This window comes from Brienomyrus brachyistius, chromosome 11 (genome assembly GCF_023856365.1).
Source record: "Brienomyrus brachyistius isolate T26 chromosome 11, BBRACH_0.4, whole genome shotgun sequence".
In the NCBI taxonomy this organism is placed as follows: Eukaryota; Metazoa; Chordata; class Actinopteri; order Osteoglossiformes; family Mormyridae; genus Brienomyrus; species Brienomyrus brachyistius.
Window position 1 is genome coordinate 3,120,191 of NC_064543.1, and position 26,106 is coordinate 3,146,296.

Genomic DNA, 26,106 nt, shown 5'->3' on the forward strand with positions numbered 1-26,106 from the left:
TGCCCCACCAACCTCCTGCAGTACCCCCCCCCCTTCCCCAGATGCTGTCTACTCCATTAGCTTGGTCTGTGGCTAATATTGTCTTTGTGTGCAATGCAGAGTAGATAAGAAGCAGCATCACTGATGTTATATCCTTAGCTCCTGGTCCCAGAGAGCAACACAGCTTTATGTTTTTTTAATGAATCTTCAAGGGCTTAATGACCTCAAAGCCAGATCGCTACTCTTGTGATTTCAGCTGAATAATTGAACCAGGTTAAATTCTTGGCTGCTGTCAGAGAATGTGGGGAGAGAGCAGCAGTTTGTCGCCATTTACTCCTTGCCTCCTCAGTCTGGCCCTGAACTGTCCTCATGTTGTCCACACGCAGTCTTTATACTCTCCCTGAAGTTTGTTTGTGGTCTCTACACTGCGTCTACATTGTCCCCCTAATGTCCTCGTGGTGCCTCTCACAGTGTCCCTGCGCTTTAAATGACTGATTATGTCTCCTCCGGCTGCTTCTTAGGCTGCTAGTACCTCTGAGCAGACCACAGCTTTCCATGCTCTGGATGCACTGAGGGAGATTCTGTTCGCGAAAAGGGATTTTGTGGCTTTAGTTCAAAATAAACAAACGTGTGATGGTCTACAGTTGAAATGTAGATTGCTGCTGGGGGATAGCTAATTGGGTTTGTTTTACTGCTTCCCATATACCAGCACCCAAAGTTGCTGGGAAAGGTGTTTTACGATTCAGTGTTCTGCAAGTCTTAAGAAAAATATATTGTAATCCTCTCAGTTCTTCTGGATATTCATGCAATTAGCAAGACAGTTTAAGCAGTGTTGGATTAAATGCCAGCCGGTGAAAGCAATGGTCTGTGTGATTCATGCAGCAGTGTTATAAAAATAATAATTACCTTGTAATTAAAGAAAAAAATTAAGCAATAAATCTCAGAAAAAAAACAAGACGTATGTGTGCTTTATGTGCTCAGACTCAACAAAAAAGCAAATTAGAAACTCTCCTGTTTTTATTTGCAGAGCCAGCCAGGCATCATTTGTCTTGGCTGAAATGTCAGCATGTGAGAAAGGATCGCTTAGCAGACAGTTGCTTGGCAGACTCGACATTAACCTCAACCTCTGTAGGCCTGCCTTGGCCAGACTGTCAGTGTGGGCTCTCTGTGAAGGCCTGTCAAATGAACGGGGTGTCACGTGACCACTCACCTATACCCCCACAGGCTTTCCAGCAGTTTATCTACTATTCCGGGAAACCCTTTTTAAATTTTAGCTTCGAAGGCTTTTCTTTTTCACTGTACAGCTCCAAAGTCTTTCACTGTACAACTCCAAAGCAGGAAAATGCCTGACACGGTGTGGCAGTAAACCACTCCATAGCACCCTTCTCTTGTGAAAACACATCAGCAATATCAGTTAACTTCTCCAGTTTCAAAGGCAACTTTTGAGTGAGGACCTGCAGAGAGTATGTGATAAACATTATAACAGCTGGCATTCACGCCAAACACCTTTGCCTGGTGCGTTTCGGGTTAGAAGATCTGGGTGTGGTAAGAGGGAATGTAAGAGTGATAGGCAGATTGGTTTGGTGACTAGTTTTGCAGGTACTACTAAGATAAGTGGTGGTTAAATCAAGGCTGACATCCCACCTCTTTTGGAAGTTCCATGAGTCTCTGGCATGTTGATAGCAACTCCATGGCGCCCACAAATTATATACAGTATCCTGGACATTTGTTTTTTTAAAGTGAGAGCGTGCATGAGAGTGAGCAAAGACCCTAGAGTTTATTTGGGGCGTCAGGGAGCCACTATCAACAAGTGGGACACTCTTGGTGGGACGTCTGGCAAGGATTAATGTGTGTACTGCAGAGGAAAATTAGCATGAGCATGCTTATACCACAGTCACCACACATTTAGTTTACACCTTTGTACTTGAAGACATTATTTTCATGTTTGCAAACGTGTTTACCAGTAGACTCCGCTAAGGATTTTTCGTTCCATGAATGTTTGCTAAACATTATGATTAAGATATAGAAATGTTGAGAGTGTTTAGTTTTTCTGATGCTCCAAGAAGTACTACAACTACTAATAAAACATGGAAATAATGGTCCATTAGCATTACAATAAGAACGTTCTCTGCTGACTTTGTGACAACTTTCAGATAACGATGGCTAAAGTTATGGGAATATTCCCTGTTAGCTGGATGTCAAAATGGGGTTTCTCTGTATGTTTTCTGGACTCACTCTCCATGACAGGATAAGATGTTTGGAGATCTTTGAATTGAGTGGAACCAACTGAGATGGTTCATGGATCTCATAAGGACGAGACCTGGATGGCTCTCAAGGGAAATGTCCTAAAGGGCAGAAGCTCTGGGGGAGACCCAGAACATGCTGTAGGGTTTTATAACCTCCTACTGGCTAGGGGTCTCCCAGAATAAGCCGGAGTCAGTGGGCATGGGAACGGGGTCCAGTCTGACCTGCCCTGCACATTTCCACCATGACCCTCACAAGGAATAGCAGCAGGAAAACTACACATATCTCAATGTGAATTTGTTTTGTGCTGTCTCTAAGAAATCTCTGCTATAGGATACAAATATGAAAAGCATGAAAGTATGTACAGAAATACAGCCCCACAAATAGAAATTTCTAAAACACACAAACTCCTTAAACATCAACCTAGGTATTCTTTTGTTTTGTTGATAAGAATCTTTAATATAAAAAATATCAAAAGTAGCTCATGCAGGAAATGAATGAAGAAAAAAATTCAACAATTTGTTATGAACAATAAATAGAGCCCAAAAAAGCATTTAGACATTTAACATGACTGCAGATTCATCAGTATACAAAAGAAAATTAAAATCATGCGTCATATACAACCCCGTTTCCAAAAAAGTTGGGACGCTGTGTAAAATATTAATTGAAACAGAGTGCAATGATTAGCAAATCATATAAACCCAAATTTATTTGAAAATTGAACAAAGACAACATATCAAATGTTGAAACTGAGAAATGTTATTGTTCTTTATATGCACAAATTAGAATTTGATGCCAGCAACGTGTTTCAAAAAGGTTGGGATGGGCAACAAAAGACTGGAAATGTTGTGTGATACCAACACAAAACCTGGTTGAATATCTCACAACTAATTAGGTTAACTGGCAACAGGTCAGTAAGATGATTGGGTATGAAAAGTGCCAGAGTCTCTGGTGTAACGGTACACAGAAATCATGGTTTGGTACTTACCCTGGTTTTGAAGTCACGGTTTGGTATGGTGGGGGTAAAAGAAACAAAACATCAATCACTATTTTATTTTTTTCTTAAACAGTGATTTACTGAACAAAGAAAGACCGTCTTTCTTAAAGTCTCTGTCAAAACTGCTGCAAACTACTAATAACTTAAATTTACTTAAAAGTAAATCAAAATAAATATTCTCTGAAGTAAATAAAAATTTAATTAATATCCATTAAGGTGCCCATTTAGAAAATTAACTGTATCTGATCGATAATGTATTCACATCAGAGCTGTCAGCTTCCTAGTAGAACTGTGCAACACAAATATCGTCTCAAAACATACAAAGCATAGTAAAATAGATATCCATTATGGTGCAGCATTTAAAAAATATATACATACTATACTTGTATTTACATGAACAGCTTCCAGCTTCACACTAGGATGTACGTGCGCATGCAGAGTGATGTGGCTTCACCCGCCCCTTTCTGATTGTAGCTCGGGGTAAACACGCAAACATCCAAAGGTTCCACATTTGCCGCATTCGTTCGATACATATGAGAACCGAAATGAAAGACCTGTACGTGTAATGACTGCATGGGTAAATGGTGCAACAGTTTAAGAATAATGTTCCTCGACGTAATATTGCAAAGAATTTGGGAATTCCATCATCTACAGGACCTAATGTCATTAATAGAGTCAGAGAATCCAGAGAAATCTCTGTATGCATGGGACACGTCGGAAAACCAATATTGGAGAGCTGTGATCTTCGGGTCTGCAGGTGGCACTGCATTACAAACAGACACGATTCTATAGTGGAAATCACTGCATGGGCTCAGGAACACTTCCAAAAACCATTGTCTGTGATCACAGTTCGTTGCTGAATCCACAAATGCAGGATGAAACACTGCCATGTAACAAAGAAACCATATCTAAACATGATCCCGAAACACCGCTGATTTCTCTGTGCCTGAGCTCATTTAAGGTGGACTGAGGCAAAATGGGAAACTGTCCTGTGGTCTAAGGAATCAAAGTTGCAAATTCTTTTTTGTAAATCATGGATGCTACATCCTCTGGGCTAAAGAGGAGAGAGACCATTCTGCTTGTTATCAGGGGTCAGTTCAAAATCCAGCATCCGTGATATTATGGGGGTGCGTTAGTGCCCATGGCTTCGGTAGCCTCACATCTGGGAAGGCACCATTAATGCTGAATGATATGGCCTGCCTGCAGTTCAGACCTGTCACCCATTGAACACATTTGGTGCATCATGAAATGAAAATTATGACAAAGGAGAGCCTGAACTGTTGAAATCCTATATCAGACAAGAATGGAACAACATTTCACTTTCAAAACTCTTACAGTAGCTGACTGGTCTCCTCTATTACCAAATGTTTACAGTGTGTTGTTGTACAGTTTTTTCCTGGGTCTTTAGCATATGTGCAGTGATGTCACGTTTTGTGTGCTGCTGTAACTTTTTGGAATTTACTTCGGGATCAATAAAGTACTACTACTACTCAAAGAACTTGTGATGTAACACGACGGTAGACATGCCCCTGTCCCAACTTTTTTGAAACATGTTGCCGGAATCAAATTCAAGTTGAGCATATTTGTCAGGAAACAATAAAATTGTCTTTGTTCCATTTTCAATGAAATGTGCTTATATGATTTGTAAATCATTGCATTCTGTTTTTATTTACATTCTACACAGCATTGGAAACAGGGTTGTGGAAACGTAATTGGCTAGTGCTACGATGTCCTGAGGGCAACTTCACCCTGCCACGGCACTAGCTCTCTCAACTCAGATGAATAAAGGTTTCATTGTCTGTCATGACAGTTATGGCATTGGAACCTTCCCAAGGTTTTTTAGATTTAGATTTACCCAGGGGAAATCACAATGGTCTGCTCTGTATCTAGCACTGTCTGAGGTCAGGCCCGTGTGGAGGGGGCAGGAAACGTGGGGCAGAGCGTGAATGAAAGTGCAGGGGGGGGGGGATGCAGCCCCTCCTCTGCGATCTTGCCCTACAGGTAGGTGTTCAGTGGAATCCCATCACCATGGTAGCAACAAGAATCGTTTCTCTCTCTGTAACCTGGCTCTATGAAGGAGGTTTACCACTGTTGAGAGCAGCTTTACTATGGCTATCTAATTATTTCCTATGGATTCCAAAAATGCCAGCATGCTTTGGAAATCACATACATCTTACCCAGTGTTATTTCTGTATGCCTTCCTGCTTTCTGCAGACCATAAGCGAAAAGTCACCCCAGCCAGTTGGGTTATTACTTCTTCCCTCTCGTAAGTTATTGTCAAGTGCTGGGCCTTTCAAAAGCAATCATCCGAGCAGGAACCACACCGACAGATGACCTTCCGCAGGCAAGCTTTCCACTGACAGGCAGTTCAAACTGGTCAGGGAGCCACGGGTCTCAGAGCCGCAAGGGCAGCCTATCAGTCACTTTCATTTCAGTTCAGAAGTTCGCTGTGTCGCCCAACTTTAATGCGATACACAGCAGCGTCCACAAGTCTCTGTCCTCTAAAACAATTATGCTAATGCACAACGGGAGCTGTGAATGGGGCTTTTAATTAGGCTGCTTGGAGTTAAAAGCCAGAGGCATTAGTTTTTCTCACTGCATGTCACTCCGCCTGACCTCTCCATCCTGAGTTCCCAGAACCCTGGAAGATGGCATCACACTCTGTTTAATGGTTTGTCTCACTTAATCATGCCTCTCTTCCCTGTCAAGCGAGACGACGTCCTCGTTCATTAACGTGTTCTGCGGAGCCTCAGATTCCTCCTGGGACAGAATTGCCCTGGTTCTCACACAGTCATCGGTGTTGTTGCTGAGTCTGAGCTGCGTTCAGGTGGCTCTTCTGCTGTTAATGGCTTGATGGTGACTGAAACATGTGGCCCTGAGCAAGTCACGCCACCGATTGCTACATGTTATCTCAGACAGAATGAGTGTGAGCTTCAGGGTTATCAGAGTGACGGTGCTGATTTTAATTCAGCTCAAGCACCCCCGCCCCCCCACATATGAAACCCCTTAAGATAGGTGGGCAGCGAGGGAGCAGAACAGCAAGATAGCACTCTTTGTGTTATTACTCCTGAGTCGCCACCTTGGTCCTGCTTGATGGTTGACATCTTAGCATTTGCAGAGCTCCCTCAACGGACGCCCATCCTGTTGTACAGTATGTCTTTATTAGCTGCTGCAGTGAACCCAGGCCCCACAGCCACTGAAGAAAAGTGCTCCTCTCAGGGATCTTCATCTATTGTGTCTCCTACGGTGTTTAAGTAATGGAGAAATTTCAGGGAAAATGCAGTGTCTCGCCGCCATGAGCTTTACTCAGCCAGTGCGACGGTGCAAACATGAGCGAGCATTAAAAAGGCCTGTAGGCACGGGCAATGGTCAGCGGCCGTTTCATTAGAGCTACATCTCACGCTGCAGTGCTGTGACAGGAACGGTTTCTTGCATGGCCAGTTCTGCTCAATTCTATGAAACAATCACCATGAGAGCTGTGTCGAAATATTCTAACTTTGAATGTCGGACGTAAATCTAAATGTGTAATATGAAGCTTAGTACCTACTTGGCATGACTTCTTGTTAACTAAAAATCATACAGCAAGAGGCTTTTTCACACAGAAAAAAAAACATTTTCCAGCTGTGCTCTTTTGCAGCTGTTGTGGACTGAACTGCCTTCTTCTGTACCTGCCCGTATTCTCACTCTGCTTTCTTCTGTTTTCCAATCTGCTCTTTCTGTGATTTCCATGCTGCTGTCTGGTGCTGCCTGCAGTAGAGATTAATGTGATCAAGGACCTGCCCTGGCCGCCCCCGGTTGGGCAGCTCAGCGGCGCCCCTCTGCTGGTGGAGGAGGTGGAAGCCCCACTTACACCTGCCCCAGCCCCAAACTCACCTGGACAGGCCACCTGTGACCAGCACCATCCTGGTGGGTGTATCCATAAACCAGCATGCCTCTCATCCCCTAATTGGCCTCATTGGAAGTCCCTAACCTCCTCAAACCCCCAGTCCATCTCACAAATCTTTACATTTCTGCCACACTTGCATCTAACTCATTCATTTCATCTCCAATCCATTTGTGCTGTCATTTCTGTTGGTGTCTGTTAAGCAAAATAATTACTCAGAGCATTATTTCAGGCAATTGTTGCCTTTGTAATGTATTAAAAATGTGAATGTAACTTTATCTGCGTATTTACAAGTTACAGCACGTTAATGGTTTTGTCTGTCCTAAGATGCACAGCTCTGCATCTGGCTTGCTTGATACAGGAAATGACTTCAGGATGGTTTGGTTCATGATTGTGCTACAGGCTTGATTTATTTTAATTGGTCCAAACTGCTATCAGTTTGGATAATTGCAAGTGTAGACCTATATTCCCACAGGCTGCACGTGTCATTACTGAACCCTCACAGGCTGCTTCCAGATGCACAGATCTCATGATACTCTTAGTCTTTTGCCATTTATGTCTCAGTAGCTCCTGTTGTCCATATTCCAGTATTAAAGTGTCGGAAGCATGGAAGGCATTTTTCATAAGGAAACTTATGTTTTCATTTTTTGGTGCTTTTTTTTTACCTCCTGCTAATTTCCCATGGAGAAACCAATCATTTCAGAGCTGAGGGATTTAGTGTCCTGCTGCCTCGTTCTGCCCACCCGTGTCTTTATCCCCAAACTAGTGCAGGCCGACAGAGTTGGGAGGAGCCTGCAAAAAGGTGACACCACCTTGAACTCCTGCCATTACATCAACAGGAGTCCAAAGAGATGATTCCCATGATCTCTGCTCCTCTTTGATTCGCCAGAATTCCCTCCCTTCGCATAGCTTCATCCCACATGTTGTGTGTGCAATGCGGAGGATTTGGCCGAGAGGTCCCTCCCACAGTTTGATCTCCACCCAGGCCTGGGGTGGGTGGTGTCACAGTGGTAGGCCCCAAAACTTCACAGTATGTACTTTAAACCTGCTTTTTATTGTCAAAGGTTGTTTTGATGTTTTGGTTGGGGAAATGTGAACAGAAGTGGCAAACGCCACCCAGAGAAAAGGTTAGTAACAGCTTCTTATCGTATCGATCTGTATCTTAAATCATAATTAAAGATCATGGGAGTTATCTGGTATTTTTATGGATGTTACCTGATTCCCCAATGTAACATGATTATCATATATGAATATTTCTTGCCATGAAAAGAATTACATCTGCATATAAAAAGAATAAATCTTTTGTTTGGGCTGAGTGAAGAGCTTGGTCTTTTGTTTTCTGACTTGAATTAATTGTCACTGCTTCGGGGGTATGATCTTTTTTTTTTGTTCTCTCCCCCACCTTCCCAGAATGCAAAGCATCACAATTAATGGAAATCCAGATTTCATCTGGAACAGTAGATTGGTGAAGCTGGTGGTTGCCTTTGTCTGTGTAGATCCTTTCCAGGGCACATTCATGATTACAGCATGCAAAAGATGGCCTGCCACTGAAATGATTGCAGACCGAATCTGCCTGCATCCGTCAGCATGACAAGTCTGGTATCCGGTCTTAAAACTGTAATTAAAATTGTGAGCACACTGAAGGTTGCGAGTCAGGAGTCATATCTAGAGTGATGTGCTGCTATCGCCTAGGGTAATCTAGCATATCATGTTATTTACTTCGCGGAAAATCAATTGGGAACTTTAGTCTTGCTGATCATTTAAAGCGTCAAACTAGTCGATGCACTGGACTCTAGAAGTAGACTCGGCGGGTAGATTTGCCATTTCTAAATGAAAATGAATTAGCTGGCATAAGTAGTAAAAGTGATGTGGACGCCGTGGCCTTTGCAGCCGTCAGCGTTTCTTGCTTTTAATGTAGATTTTGCCCGGAGCCCTTGAGATCCCATACTGTGCTTCTCCGAGATGTCCTCCCTGACCTCTGTTGCCTCTTTGTTTATTTAGTATCTTATGCGAAGCTCTCCATCCGCTCCTGGCACAGTTCCCAACCTCTCAAGAAGAGTGGGGGATGGGAGCAGTGGGACATGGTGACCATCAATCACCTTTTAGCTAATGGGCGAATCTGATACAGGGACCCCATTCAGGCACTTTCATTCACACACAGATGGGGGAATCGGCTCCATGCACGGCGTACAGCTTCGCACTGGTCTCGTTGGTCTCTTTCCTTCTTTTGACAATCTGCCTGTGACAGTCTTTTGTACTTTAGTGATTGACACATGTCTGTCTCCTGGAGAATGGTGGATGGGATGGTCTAGACACCTTTTCTGGCATTTAGATAGGAATATAAAATAGCTGCCAGGGCTTTTGTTGCAGGTGAGAGACCTACCACTGATAATTTTCTCCTGGACGCCTCATAAATGCTCTTCCTTCAGCATAACTTCTTTATTTTTGATGAGTGATGTGTACTCCCTTTGAAAGGCCACATTCAGAAAAGACTGAATCCCTGCAAATGCCACAGGGGACCCAGCAGAGGTAGAGCAAATATTTAATCAGGGTTTGTAATGCCTAGCATTGCTTTATGGAAGCATATCTAGATGTCAGTTTGCGTTTGCCAGCTTGTTTTTATGGGAGAGCAATCACTGTTTAACTTGCCATAGAGCTTCACCTGTCCATCATCACAAGGAATGTCAGTGAAGTTGTCAGTGTTGCCAAGAGTTGTCATCGGCGTCATAAAAAAAACATTTAACATGATCAGTTTTGTCAGGAACTCTTATCAGTATGTCTAGGTGGCCTGAGTGAAACAGCAATGCCATCTGGAATGTTGACATTGTTTGGTCGATCGCGGCCTTGTCCACACAGTCAGGAATGTTGTAACTCGTTAGGAACATTGTCGGGAATGTTGTCTGTGTTGTTACCGAAGTGTTCAGAGAGGCCGGCAAGAGCTTTGTCAGGAGCACTGTTAGCATTTTCAGGAATGCTAACAAGTGCACTGCCATTACCTTCAGGAAAGCTGTTCTCAATCGGAAATGTATGGGAAATCTGTGTGAATGAGCACTGTACTGTGAATGAAAAATGAAGCAGCTGTTTTTCAAGCAAAACCAATGTCTTCACATGTATGTGTATTCACCCAAAAAAAAACAGAAAATCTGAAGATGATTGTGCTTTGTGCTGTACAAACTGTCTGTGGGAAGTTGAGGAGAACCCCTAGTGGTCAATTTCAGGAATAACAGGATATGTTTGTATGACGTTATTGCCTGTAACAATAGCACCGTAGAAAGTATTTGCAATACCTCCTGTGCTTACTACAAGTACACGTCCCGAGCGAGTGGTATGGATAGCATTTAATTATTGTGTGTGTGTGTGTGTGTGTGTGTGTGTGTGTGTGTCTGTGTGTGTCTGTGTGTGTGTGTGCGTGTGTGTGTGTGTCTGTGTGTGTGTTTGTAAAACATTTCTGTTATTGTTGTCTTCCATTTCATCAAGCTTCAGATGTGTTTGTTGTACATCTGACAGGGAATGTGAGTTCACAACAAAGAACATTACTTTGGATAAGATGTTGTGTTTTATACTTTATTTAATTTAAGGGCATGACCCAGTTGCTCTCTGATATCTTTAGTTAAACAGAGGAAGGTCTTCCATTGAAAATATGCAAGCAAGACAGGCCAGTTATTAGTAGTTTCTCTCTCTTTTTCCTGTACAAATGTTTTTATTTTACAAAGAGTAGCTTCAGTGTCACCACTGAACTGGCAATAGAAAGGTTTTGTCCCCGCACTGCTCTGCATGAAACTGGTGAGGCTCTCAAAAGGGGATCAGTTTGCAGTTCACAGTGTCATGGTTTCGCAGACCGCACACTTCTCAACCACCACCACCCCCCACCCCACTCTGCCTCCTCAGCGTTTTCTCACTGTACCGTTTCCTGTCAGATACTCTGTACGTTCACCAAAGCGGAGCGGTGTGGCGCTGTTGGCCCCACGTTTCCTGGCCACAGCTTATCAGATCGGTACCTGTCAGTCAGCATAGCCGCCCCCCCCCCCCCTTTGGGCATCATTCATAAAGTTACTATAATGAGTTTCTGCACTACAAGGAAGCCTCTGGGGTTACCTATCATCAACAGTGTCATTTCCAACGCCTGTGTTACTTTATATCTTGTCCCATGCATACATTTGACTGATATTTGTTCGTCCCACTGACAGTTCTCTCTCTCTGTTGGACAGAATGGTGCCAGTCAATCTTTTACACACAAGCTTAATGAGGAGTAAGATTTTTCCAGTGAGCAGCTGTAACTTTCATTTTTCCTCTCTTTCACAGTGCAGTTTGAGGGCCTGGAGAAATCGCGAATGTCACCCACCAAGGAAGGCAAGGTGCGCCCTCCCCAGCGCCACTCCAGTGGTTGCCTGGTCAACACCAAACTGGGCTCGTTGGACCACTGCAGCCCCCCCTTGGGCGAGCGTATCGATCCCTCCATGCCCCTTGAGAGCCAGTTGTGAGTGAAGCATTTTCTGAACCAATCTGTCTCCTTTTGTAGGATGACTGGTCTCAGATCATTTCGCTCCCAAGCAGAAACAGGAAATTTGCTGTAACGTTTTGCTGAGATTGCCACTCACTATACCATGAACACACAGCGATGTTACACATGGAGACCCAATGATTTATTGCAGGAAGCGACTGTTTTTTTCTTTCCCTTCATTTTTTTTGTCCCAGTGTAATCAGCTATTGAGTGGCTATTGATTATACTTCATTCAAACTTTCTTTATGCTGTGAATAGTGATGCGTTCATGTCCCTGATAAGCACTTCTATAACTCAATAGCGTATTGTGTAGCTGATTCTGCACAAGAGAGGTAACTCATTGGGGAGTGAATACATCTTTCAGTGTGAGAATTGAGTAACATCCTAAGAGGTGTTTACATTACAGTATCTTAAGAAAAAAAAAAGCCTGACTGACAAATGTATGACTGAGCCAAGCCTTTCATAGGCAGTGCCAGTTATGACATTGCTGTAGAACAACACTTACAGTCAATGCGTGACATAGCTTAGCTGACAAACTAACACTGCCTTCTGCACTGTATAGCTGAATCTGCGCTCAGAATGAATGTCTCACTAGCCAGATGCCTTTAACATTTCTGGCGGCCCCTTCTTATCACCTTTAGAGTATGTATCTGTCACTGCTACTCTCCATTTCCTTTTTCCCATAACCTGCTCCTTCTGCTTCTCTTCCTTCCACCCCTTTGGGCTGCGTGTCTCCACATCTCAGCTGGTACCACGGAGCCATCAGTCGAATAGATGCCGAGTCACTGCTGCGACTGTGCAAGGAGGCCAGCTACCTGGTCAGGAACAGTGAGACCAGCAAGAATGACTTCTCCCTCTCCCTCAAGTAAGGCTGTCCCAGATTTTTCGTAATGTCATCCGTGACTCACCATCACCTCTTACAATAGAGCTTACATTTTGCCCATAACAGGTCTCAAGGTACGTCCGGTTCTCGCCTAAAACAAATCTCGTATTACTGACTACATACAGAGTCAAATAATGAACAGGATAAAGTGCCTCTGAGATCCCATTTCAAATATGAAAACTGCTATGACAGCCTAAACAAATTGTTTCAGTTCAGGTGTATACTGAAGCTCTTTATCAACCAATGAGATAACTTCAATGGCATGAAGTTTATTTTGTTATGGAAGCAAGTGCCATTTGGAATTTTTATTGCGTACAATCCGTTACCGTGTTTATATACTGTAGCTTGCATTGGTTTGTTGGATAATATTCCCAACATATATTTTTCTGTGGTATCTGTAAGATACATTGTAGGAATCATGAGAAGATTTTTGTCATCAGAAATATTCTTCTAAAATCGCTGCTTCATAGAGAAGCTACTCGTGGGTACAGAGACGTCGTTTTCATTGCCCGTTTGCATTGCTGTTGGCTAGAGAGTGTGGCGCTGACTACATCCACTCCTCCTCTTTGCTGGACTGTCCCTTAACGTGTCAGAGGTTAAGGGTTGATTTAGATTCAGGGTTTATTTTAGATTAACAGACAAGTCTTCATTTATGGTTGGCTTCCTAAGGGAGTCACTTGATGGTTTGCAGAACCCATTGAGCTAAGCAGGGATGCAGCAGACTCACTCTGATCAGCACCCATATGGTGCTTCCTCCAACTGGACAAGCCCAGTCATCTACAAACATACCTACAGTGTCTATACAGAAAACTACAGGCAACCATGCCACTAATATCATATGAAATTTAAATGTTATTTAAAATAAAAATTGGAATTGCAATAATGTAGACAATAAGTATTACATTAGCTTTTAAAAAACTACATTTCCTTATGGGAGATGATTTGATTACTTTGTTTCTACTCTTCTCTCCTTGGCACAGAATCTCATCTGAGCCGTGGAGACCAGCCTTCATTTTCAGACATTATTCCCTTTGTTTACTTAAACGTCCAAAGGGACTGAACTGTAGCATGTTTGCAACAGCTTCTTCATTATCCGTTTACATGAATGTACAGACGCTTTGCTTTCCAGACGTGGCATATTGGATCAGGCAGTGTCATGCACCAAGTTAGCTGGCCTTCGTAGCATCATCGGCCTCAACGTCATGCATACTGCTGAAACTAGCACAAAAACAAGCAGTGCACAAAATGGGCAGCTTACTTCAAAGAACATTCTTCGAGCACTACATCTGGATACTGCCTGCCAATAAGCCACCACAGTTTAACTTAACAAAAGGTTGAAGGTCATGGAGGGCCTGTATACAGCACGTCTGTCTAGCTCTTTACATGTTCAACATGCTTAGCTTTTTTTTTTTTTTTTGGAAACCTTCATTCCAGAGGCCCATCATGAAGGCCTGCCTGGAATGCTAAAACTCTAATGGTGTCTTTAAATCACATTTGTGCTCTGCATGCAAAATAACCCTGTGAGTCGGCTCAGACTTTCAGCCCTGCTCATGAGGAGAGATCTTTTATGTCCCACAGATAAACACCCTCTCTGGTCTTTAAACCTGTTTTAGCTTTTCTTGAGCCTTTTTAAACCATCGCTGCTTCAGGGAGGGGCTTTCTCAGAGCTACGTGACTGAGGTGGAAAAGTATACGTTTGATGGAAGAACTGATTTACGTTAAAATTTAGGCAGCAAAAGCTCGTTGAGATGGAGCTGTGGAAATGTGAATAGACTTTTTACATACGTTGGAGTGGACTTGTCTGAGTCGACATTAAGACAGCAGTTCAATTTTATTATGCTTATGTGTGTTTATTGTGTGAGATGTGCAGATGTGCTGTAGTGCTGATAGGAAAGGACATATTTAATAGGTTTTCTGTCAGATCGTGCTGCCAATATTTCTTCTTTATAATTAGTGCCTATGTAGTGCTGATGATTGGTCAGAACACCTGAAAGAATACGAAGATGTACTCACACACTCTTGCATTCACATGCATACATAACTTCAGACAGATATACAGTGACTTCTCTCTCTGTATGGTTAAATTACTTGGTCATTAAAGCCTGTGCCTTTTAACGATCCATATGTTTATTGTAATAAATAGTGCAATTTCACCTACTCCATAAAGGCTTAGAAAATATTTCTGGCACAGTACATTTAATTTTATTATTTATTATCAGAAAACCCTTGCTTTGAACCATGATCAAATTACAGATATTCTGTTTTAGTGGGTTTTGCAGCTGCTGTTCTGTTGGTGTCATTAAGACTATGCTAGTATTATACAATTATATACAAAGATAACAAGTGTTTTACAAACCGTTACCTCCATTGCAAGTGTTTCGGAGCTCTGCCATAGTCTGAGGACGGAGGGAAAAAAAATCTTTATTTAAAAATTGTGACTCAAATCAAGGAAATGCATTTAAATTTTTAATTGTAAACCATAAATCAAAGAGTGTAAATTGTAATCCATAAATCAGAGAGTATGTTTTTTCTATCTCCTGTGCCAGGAAGACATCTTTAGGAAAAATGATCTGTTAGTCACAGAACACATCAGTAAGCACGGATAGGGGTTGAGCCAGCTGTCCCCTCACCTGAATACTAATGAGCTATTGTGGTCTCTGATTGCATGCCTCTATGCCATATTAGACCATATTACGACTTAAGCCCTCTGCATGCTTGCCTTGTTGTGAAGTTGCGTCTCACCTTTGAGTTAGTCTCAGCGTAGGTGCTGGCATTGGATTTCTCTGGTGTTTCATCTCTTGCTTTACTTCTTTTTTGACTTCAGATTGTCCAGCATATTCTGTTTGTCTGTTCTACTGCACCCAGTTTTCAGCCCTGACATCAGATAATGGCTTTTGGAATTAATCCCTGCACCTGGATCCTAACCTACATGTGTTTCTGTGACAGTAGAATTGGTTCTGAGACTGATGTCATTTGTAGTTGAGGGACCAATTAAAAAGTCTTAGTGTACTTGCTGGAAACCAGGTTGTTTCGTATTGTTTGATATTTTGATATTTTTATATAAATACTTGAAAAAGAAAACAGTGCAATATATGGTAACACTTTACTTCAAGGGGCTTGAAAAACTTAGTTACTCACTCAACAAGAAATCATTAACTTATGAAACATACTTCTTGCATGAAATACATAAACCCGGCATGATTGATTAATGATGAACAAACATGGGATCAGTCTATAAACTAACCCTTTGTTACTGGTTAATTAATACATTAAGTAAGTGTATAAGACTACATTATTTTTGGCCCCTCAGTATTCAATATAGTAAACAAAGCGAAAGGTGTATCAAAGCAGTATTCAGGAAAAATGAATGTTTCTGAATTTTGTATTGCTCAAAATAGCCAAGGTTTGCCTTGATAACAAATGAAGAATCACAAGGCATTTGGTTTATAAGTTTCAGAAGTAAAGGATCCCAGCTCATCCGAACCAGCTCCCAGAGATCTGGGATACTTATTGGTTACTTTGCTTTAACTCTTCTGTCCAGTTTGTCCCATGCAATTTCTGCGGGACTCAATTCTATAGACTGGGTGGGTCAGGTAATTTATTACAGTTTCCCTTCACTTTCTTTCTTCGCTAGATAGTTCTTGCACAATTTAGGTGTGTTTTGGGTTGTTATTTTGCTGAACAATGAAGCACTGGCCAATAAGCCTTTATCCTGCTGGAATGTCACGCCTTAAACATGATATGATAATGATTCAAAGGCCCACTGACCAGGAGGGCAACCCCAAACCATGACGCTGCCTCATCAATGTCGTGTCAACCACAGAATCCATGCACTAACCATCTCTACATCTTCCAAAAATATGGCAGTTGGACCTAATTATCAATTTTTGACTCGATTGTCTATAAGACTGACTTCCATAGATAATTGAATGTTCTCAAGCAGGTGTACTCAAACTCCTCACTACTTCAGTATATGCTTTATAGGTGCATTTTTTTTTTCAAAGTATTAGCAACAACCCAGTGTTTTAGTTCTGTGCGGGGAAACCGGAGTAGCTGCAGGAAACCCCATGATGACACAGGGAAAGGAAACCATGCAAACTCCACGCACATGGATCCATGATGTAGACAAGCTGCCCATTTTTAAAAAATAAATTATACAAGCTACTGATTTATTTATCTTACCTTAAAGTGGGAAGTAGAAACCTTTTGGCCGTTGATGTTTTTTAGGAGTCTAAGACTAATGTGCCACTGACAATTATGGTTACTTTACTGTAGTATGGAAAGTCAGTTGGATTATGAACATATCAGTGTATTTTTAAAACTTAAAAGGAAGGATGTTTTTGCAGCTGGTGAGTATCACATTGTTTATTTAGCCAAACTGTCAACTCAAGCCAGCTCTATTTCTTAAACAAAATATACAGATTTTGGACTTTCATAGTTCGAAATAAGAAGGTGTTTCATATGTCCTGTTTCATTGTGTATTTTTCTCTTATTTGGTGGAGTCCTAGATGTTATTAGAGATAATTCTTGTCTTTGAAACAGTACTCTAGTTCCAGAAGAATTGACAAACTAAAATTACCTAGGGCTGGTACGTTGGCGCAGTGGTTAGCACTATTGCCTCATGTTTTCCCCATGTCTTCGGAGGAGGGGGGGTTCAGGTAGGTACTCTGGTTTCCCCCCACAGTTCAAAAACTGAGATGAATTGGAGTTACCAAATTGCCTGTAAGTGTGTGTGTGTCCTGTGATGGGTTGGTGCCCCATCCTGGACTGTGTCTGAAGCCTCTGGGATAGGCTCTGGACTGAAGAGGCAGGTTACAGAAAATGGATGGATGAACCAAAGGAGAGACTTCATGGTGACTTTGATGTTCATCTTCATCATAAACATTTTGACTTTTGATAGATAGGACACGAAGGGAATCATTTCTGCTAGATGGCCTTATGTTTCCCTTAATAACATAATGTTATGGGAAACATGATCTTTGGAGCTGGGATTCACATTGAAACAGGACACACTGTATTTGGACAGATAAGGGACCTTGGGAGTGCTGATATTGATATTTGAGGTCTTAAGTGAAGACTGATCACTGATAATAGTAGAAACAGTAACTATCAACAACTGTTACCACTTTTTCTTTTACTTTTCGCAGCAACATAAAAAACAAATTTTTTTAACAAATTTTATTTAAGTTGACATTTTGTCAGGGGACACAAAATTTATATCTATGCCTCTGATACACTTGAATAAAAACAGATAAGGGGTTAACTTTTTAGGTGGGTATCTTACTGAATGTATTTAGACAGTAAACAGCATTAGAGTTTTCAGAACTAGCTACATTTCACTTTGCATATTTTCATTTGATGTGATCTATTAAAATATCCGGCCTTTCCGGAATGCATTAATCAATTCCCGTCCAATTAAAAAAAAAAAAAACTATGAGGAACAGAATTGGAATTGAATTTGAATTTCAGGGAGATTTAAATTCCAACTTCGGTTCCATTTCCTGATTTGGATTGGAAGTGATGGATCTATTGCAATCCCCAACCCTCGTAATATTACATGCGGCTAGTAAATTTCAATGGCAAATTGTCAGCTCGTTCAAAGGACACAACTTTACATCTGGATTTAACCTTCCAAAAGAAAACAGTGCTCTGCTCAAACGTGAAGTCTTTTTTATGAAGAACTCAGTGTTTCATTATCTTCAATTCAGTATGTCTCTGGTATCTCCTGGCCTCTTCTCTGCTATGGTCTTGGATCCAACCTCTCAGCCCTTTGAAGGGTTCTCCATTGGTTATTCACGATTAAGTCATGATAGTAACACAATGGCTGAGGCTTAATGACGAGTATCGCTCTGCATGTTATACTCAGAGCATTGAGTACCTAGAGAGCAGTCACACATTTTCTCACTATTTGTTGACGCCAGCATAAGGGCTTGTGTTTTTTTGTGCAGATGTACTAGAATTGTGATGCTCTCCTGCACGTGTAATTATCAGGTTGTCACACCATGTTTCAGCAGTATCCTCACAGCTCTCCCCGTGTGTATCCCGTACTACACATTAATTAGATAATCATCTACACATGAGTAACATGAGTAATTTATAAAACTGATTAATTATACTGTCTAAAAATGGAATCTGTTATAAAAAGCACAAAACAACTTTTATACTCCAGGGATTTATATTTATTTATTCACCATACATTATTATGTAATTCATTTTTCACCTATCATCACATGTATATGATAAGGTGATTGTTAGGTTTAATAACCCACATGCACTCAAACACTTATGGAGCTATGGCTGTATTCAGACCGATAACCTTGGCGGTTTTAGATTACAGTGTAATATCATGATTGTTATAGAACAGTGCAGTCATCTAGGGCTTCAGCTGATCTGTTCCAACTTAAACATGAAGCCTTCCGTTCACTTCATCAGATTATAAGGGACAATGTGGGTTTGTTTCCTCATGAAGTACAAAGGAAGTGCCACACTTCTCAATTTCATGATCATTAACTGAATTTCAAAGACTGTTTTCAATTGATTGCCAGCATTGCTGTCACACCACTGATGTGCTAAAGGCCTACCTCGCCCTTCCCTTTCCGGATCTATCAGTCAAAATTTCTTTTTCCCCAGTTGCCCGATGTAGCTTTAGGGCAGCAGGTGTAAGTTAAAGATAAACAAAAGCATTGCGTTCTCTCATTTAAGATTTCCAGCTACTAGTGGTATTTGGGGCCACATACACCTGTCACACAGCTTGACACTCAGCCTGAAAGGTACAGTCTCCAGCCATTTTTATAAATGCATCTGGCTAATAAATGCTCACTCCACTGAGATCACTTTTCACTCACTATTAGATTGCCATCATCTTCTGTCTGACTGAGGACAGGTTTTGGTTCTTTGTAGACTTGCCTTGCTGGGTTTGTCAGTGAGCCTTGAGTAATAAGTGAAACTACAGCAAAATTGCAACTGCTTTGAATCCTCCAGCCAAAAACACACTGGCTATGTTAGGAGCTTGTGATTTTCTGTGCTAATACAGCATGTGATTTAGATCAAGCCTAAAAATGCATTGTTAAATAGGGTTGCATTAGTCTTAACTAGTATTCTGTTCAAATGATAACTGTCTGTAGTGCTTGGATATTTGAAGGACAGCTTCATTATATAGACAGATTGATTATAGTGATGCTGCACAGGGACCTGTAATACGTTTGTCATCAGCAAGAAGATATTCGGCTTCTTCAGTGAAAAAATTGTATTGAAATATTAGCTTACCAATTGAATCACAATCCACTGAAAAATACTAAATTATCAAAGTGCTTTGTCTGTCGTCGTGAATTAATTCACTTGTCACATACATCCTTTTTAATTTCGTCACTCACTTAAACACTCTGATTCTGTTTCGCCAGGAGCAGCCAAGGGTTCATGCACATGAAACTGTCCCGAACCAAAGAGAAGAAGTTCGTCCTGGGCCAGAACAGCGGCCCCTTCGACAGTGTCCCCGAGATCATCCACTTCTACTCAAGCCGCAAGCTGCCCATCAAAGGGGCAGAGCACATGTCCCTGCTGTACCCTGTGGCCATCAGAACGCTATAGTGCAGGTCCAGTCCAGTGATCGACTGGGCCGGATATCCTCAATTTCATTCTTATTCCCTTTGTTTTTATTTTTCCACGGCTGAACTACAACAACGGAAAATCAGGAAGGGGCCAGGGCAGAAGTCAAGATGGTCTGATAATCACGTCATCAAATGGGAGCTCAAATCCCGCTTCTTGTTAGATCGACGTGGGACCACGAATCTCTGATTTGACTCATTTCACGATATGATGAACACAATGGTCTCTTCTTCGACCTAAGCTGTGCCAACCGTCTAAAGACTTTACTGACAGGTTACATCACTGACCTTAGACCTGCACTGTTAAACCTAAAGGTTAACTAAGGTTAGATAAGTATCTGCTCTGAGAGCGCCATCTCCTGGACCTCCCCACTTTCGCTCATTCTGTCCTGCAAAGCTAAGAAATCCATAACCGAGAGAACAGAAGCAGAGAATCGTGAAGTCAATCTGACCGCCTGCATCTTAGCTATTCTGTTTTTCGATGACTTACATGAATGTCAGTGATTGTGAAGAGCAGAGCAGCTTTGGAAGGTGATCCTCCTCATGCTGCCTGTGTGGGCTGGGCCAACTGGGGCCCCAACATCATCTATTAGGAATTTATTACATTTGTTGTTCTAACAAATGTTTAATTTCCGCTAATTGCCTTTTGCCACGTGCACGCATAATGAAATATACATTTCCTTTTTAAAAGAAAGGCATGAAATTGAAATAACTAATGTTCCCTTTGGTTAGCTAGCATTTGTGACCCAGAAGAAGATCCCCAATACAGTCATGTATTTTACCAGAGCATACGTGCAGTTCTTCTTAGTTTACAGTTAATACCTTCAGCTAAAGATACTCCACTGTACTGCAGTAGGGTTTATGTAAGCCTTCATAGGACCCTGTGCCCAGCACCTGCCCAGCCGGCCTTGTCATTTCCCTACAGGGCTGTCTCCCCACCTCTCTGTCCTGTGCTTCTTCTCAAACTATGAAGCTCGGTCCCAGAGCTTCAACCAACAGGAGTACCACGGTGGCACTGATTGCAACCTTTCCTGTCTATAATCCATTTACTTTAAATATTCCCAAAATAGGTCAGTTTTGAAGTAAGAGAATGGCATTTTCTTGCATTGTCTACCTCAAAAAGAAAACTTAATTTACCCCTCTATTGATCAACAGGTATCAAAAGGTTTCAAGAATTGACTTTCCAAACTTTTACAATTGCAAATTAATCAAATTAACTTTGTACTGGCATTGCTCTATGTCGTCAGTCCTGAAAGCTGTACTATGCCCGTAATAATAACATTGCATGGGTAAAATTACTATAATATATTCACAGATTTGAGTTTTCTGTGTGTGAGAACTTCTAGCTATTACATCACAGGGGCCACCTCCGCCATCTCACTGTACTGTACTTTGGCATGATTTTTAGGAAGAGCTTGAAAGCCTTACCCACATCCCTTTTACAGCCTTTCAATTTTTCCTCCTTCTTAGTGTCCTGTCTTTAATCCTCTCCGACTCTAGACATAACCTCCTGCTGACTGGATTATCTCAGAATCACATATGCACCACTTATCTCACTAAAACACTTGCTCTCTGACCTACATTTGAGCTCTTACCCGCTAACTCGTCCATAGTGGATCTCCGATAGCTTTATTCACTTGATATCAATCATAACACCCTCTCACCTACACAGCAAACTTATATTTTCTTTATTACTGCAAAATTACATGGCTCAATGCCAATGAGCTTTTTCCTTGACAGTATAATTTACTTTGCCTTTTTTCGTCCCGAACTGAGCTGATTTTTCCTCCCTCTCTCGCTCTCTCTCTCTCTCTCTCTCTTACTCTTTCTCTTTCTCTCTCTCTTCGGTGTCTCAAAGCTAAACTACCCAACCTCGGCTACTAAAGATACAGAGGAGCCTCAGTGAACTTAATATTTTCACATGATTAGATACTCACAAGCTCCAAAGTATTTTCAGGGAATGTATTTTGACTTGGAATACTGCGTCTGTAGACAGCTACTGAGGGACTAGGCACTCATTTTCGGGGCATTCTGAGGTACTGAGCACTCTTTTGTTTCCAGATTTCAGAAAGAGATTTAGGACAGGAAACTGGAATAATGCTAACGAGGGCTGTCCTGACCGGATCTGACCTGAATCTGTACTAAACCTCAGATGTTTTTGTGCCTGTGAGTCCATTGCTCCATAATATGTTTTAAAAATGCTGAATGTGGTATGATGGGTGCGGACTGAAATGTACTTGTGAAGCGAGACACACCGTGCCACTTCAGAAAGGGGACGACTGTCACTCAGAATCTGTCCTGTTCCTAGAAAACCATCCATGCGTTACGTGAAGTATTGTTGGTAGGGTACCCTCCTTGCTTCCAAACCATGTGCCCCTTACTGCTTGCTTGTTTGTGTGTATTGCCCTCCTACACATGTGCACTAATGTAACACATCCATGTGGCCCACCTCGCCAAATGTATATAACTGAATGTATTGTAATGGGTACATGGCAAGATGCAATGATTATGGAAAATAAAATATAGATTATGAATCAGAAATGAGTTCCTTCCTTTTTGCTGCAGTGCTGTTCAGGGACTTCCGTTTGCGTAATTATTTTGTCAGGGCCCTCTGATATTTGTCATGTGATGTTTGTATAATAATTCTGTGACTTTATATATGAACCTGACAAGGAGAGTTTGTTTTGTTTTTTTTTTTTTGTTTTTTTACCTATGTAACATATTGAATAAAGTCATTATGGGACTTTTGTAGTATAAATACAAATTAAAAACTAGTATAATTGTCAGCGTACAGTGCATGTGCTACACGAGTCATGCAAGGAAAGAGAGATGGAAAAACCTAATAATAGCAGCTGTCTGAAAAATCTTACAGTGTCCATAAAAGACCTCTACAAACATTAAGAGGAGTACCGTTTCCATGGTGAATCTTTAGCTGACAGTAAGGACGAGGCACTGGGGAGAGTGTGAAAACCCGGGGACAGCCCTAGACATACTGATGCTTTAAAAGAAAAAAGGCAGGTGTTCAGGGTTCAGTTCTCAAGAGATTTCATCCCTCTGCAGAACAGAAGAAAGGGTATAGGACTGTCAGGAAAGACGCTGGAATATTGCTCTGCAACGTGTACATCTAAAATCAAATCTGCACTGTATTTGTTTCTCTCTGCCTTCAATCATAAGTGGCACTTTCTGTCACTCTCTACTCCAGCAATACAGATAAGGGCTGATGGTTACTTTTATCATACATTACATTCTTCATCGGAGATCATGGAGATGACAGCACCAGATCCATTCTGGAAAAGCTGCCTAAATGCTGTAAGGAGCTGACCCCGTTCAACTGGCGTTTAAAGAGCACGAAATTAAATTATTAGTGAAGAGAACAGAAAGATGTAAATGAGCACAATAGTTCTGAACATGTCTACATCTGTAGTGAACTCCAACACAGCAGTGCAGGTGCAGGTCACCTTAATTAGCAGCAGGCAAAAGGAAGGCAGAGACGATACCCTGAATGAAGATGTGGTACTTCCCTACTAGAATGCAAGCTGTTTCACTGCATATTTCTCCACCTCTTTCACCCTTCCCCCCAACAGAGGACTGGTGACACCATTGCTGTGTCCGAATTCAGGATCGGCACCCTTCTAAGGCTACATTCTAAGACCGAATGCCTCACAGCGGCACGACAAGGCAGTCTCATTTGGAAGGCTCCTACAAATGTGGCCTAAACACACGTCCGTCTTTTGCTGAGTCATGAAGGATCCACCCGATGGATCCTTCATAGCCCAACATTTCCCAAGATTCATTGCATATTGGTAAAGTGGGCGTGGCCTGGCTAGTCGATAGGAGCGACATTTCGTGACTCAGCGGTAAGAATGGAGTCAGAACGACCAGACTATCCCATTTGACAACGCTTTCCACTACAAAGGCTATGCCTTCTTAGTCAGCGTCCTTCAAATGATTCAACCCCTGAATTCGATCACAGCCCATGATAAGCAGATTTCTCTGATATGATTTCCTAGCAGTGAATGCCAAAGCAATGATACAGCATTTTTAACATCCGGGCTGTAGGAAACATAACCCTTCTATAATGGGTGCAGGCTTTTCACATCAGTACCCCCTTTGATTTCAGGGATTCCATATACATTAATAAATCAAAACTACATATATTGTGAAAGGTTATGCCCATGGTAAATATGAAATGATACAAAATGGGAGCAATGGTATGACAAAAGTAATGAAGTTAGGCCGGAGCATTGCAGTTAAATAGAAATATATTTCATTAAAAAGTTGACAGAAGCATTCAAACTTTGACTGACAATCAAATAAAGTTTACCCAGAACTGTCTGCCACAATGGTGGCAAAAGGACACAGATTTGACATACAGTATGAGATAGTAGCAGATGTTGGCATGAAGCCAGACATCAACTTGAACAGCCTGCTTCCCACGAGGAGGATACATTTGGCAGATATTCTGTAGGGAGGGTAGATCAAATGAACTTTTTATCAAAAAGGAAAAACAACTTTAGGAATTGGTGTGGAAACCCTTGTGAGGCCTCCAGAGGTGAGAAGATCTGAGGAGAGAGTGGGATTTAGCAGAGACTCTGATGGATTAGTGTCCTGTGAGCAGACGGTGGCTTTTAATGGATAGAGAATAATCATGTGCTGCAGTACAGTGGCAAAAAGTATGTGAATTCTATGGAACTACCTGGTTTTCTGCATTAATTCGTCGTAAAATATATGATCTTATATGGTCTTATATGATCTTATATATGATGGGGGGGGGGGGGTTGTCCTGATCCTGATAGCTGGAACAGTGCTGATTTTGGTGACAAAACTATTTTTGGTGACAGACTTGTCACTGATGGGAATGAGGTGATACTAAAATACAAATAATATACGATGCCAAAAAACTATGAAGAAATCTACTTACACTTTTAGAAACCATGCAGTTTTGTCTATGAAATCTGTCTGTAAACTGTTTTGCCATTATGTTTATGCCACTGTTTGTTTTGGACAGGGAAGAAACGTACAAACATATGGAGAAGTTTCACCTTTGATGTGTAACAAAACAAGCCTCAATACAAACCATGTGGGGCTATGTTTCCCAAACCCTGCCGTTGGCAACTTGCATAGCTGGAACCATTCGGTTGTATGGTTGCAACTATGCTTTTGGGAAACATACCCTTGAGTGGGAGTAAGGGGTAGAAACACCACAAACAGAAAAGTACATTTTTGAAATGAAAAGAAACACATATTTGCTTTTTCCTTTAATGTGAAAAGTTTCCTACTGAAATTCACTGCCACAGACTGAAGTAAATGTAGAAATAAGCACAACACACGTGATTTTCACTAGTCTGTTACCTGGGAAAACACTTATTTTCTTTATTCAAGTTCTATGCCGCGGAGTGTTTTCATTTTGCGGTTTTTCTCAGCTGCTTTGGTACATTTTTCAGATCAGAAATGAATTTTGTCCAACCTCCACATCATTGAGTCACTTGTGCACATCATAAATGCAAAGGTTCATTTGTTTGGTCAGATTGTAAATGCTTTGGCACAGTCAAGCAAATGACTGTACAGTCAAGTGCGGATTCCTACATTTTCACTTATTTATGACATGTAGGTGAAAATGTACTATACTGGTGAATAGTCCTATCGATACCCCAAAACATCTAGGCATTATGACTCCATTCAGCTTCATTTTTCATTCAGAAAAACTATACTATGAAGATGTGTCTTTTTGCAAGTCTTTTGTTTGAGATTAATTTTTGGTTTTAATTATTCTGTATTTAACTTAATGATACAGCTAATATAAAGCCATTTTAGAATTTGGCCAGCGCTTCATACTACAGCCTTTACAATAGTTCAAACTAAATAATATGTATCATAAATAATATGTACCGGATGTAGTAGGTTATATATATTTTAGTCTAACAGATGTAGGTGAATGGGCAGCACCAATTGTATGTAAACCACTGTCTAAATATAACTTGTAATACAGTATACATACAGTAATGTTTATGCATT

General features: G+C 41.4%; 1 protein-coding gene across 3 annotated transcripts in view; it reads left to right on the forward strand.

Annotated features, from left to right (window-relative positions):
• The window catches only part of LOC125704091 (SH2 domain-containing adapter protein F-like), an 87,649-nt gene extending 65,017 nt beyond the window's left edge, over positions 1 to 22,632 (forward strand). Inside the window, exons 4-7 of one of the 3 annotated variants that reach the window (XM_048969412.1) lie at positions 6,974 to 7,126; positions 11,406 to 11,458; positions 12,350 to 12,469; positions 19,888 to 20,024. In XM_048969412.1, coding sequence (XP_048825369.1) covers positions 6,974 to 7,126; positions 11,406 to 11,458; positions 12,350 to 12,436 — 293 coding nt within the window. In that variant the 3' untranslated portion in view covers positions 12,437 to 12,469; positions 19,888 to 20,024. Of the gene's footprint in view, positions 1 to 6,973; positions 7,127 to 11,405; positions 11,581 to 12,349; positions 12,470 to 19,887 lie in introns of all 3 variants that reach the window. The other 2 variants (XM_048969410.1, XM_048969411.1) reach the window with 2 other exon arrangements.
• Positions 22,633 to 26,106: the final 3,474 nt, after the last annotated feature.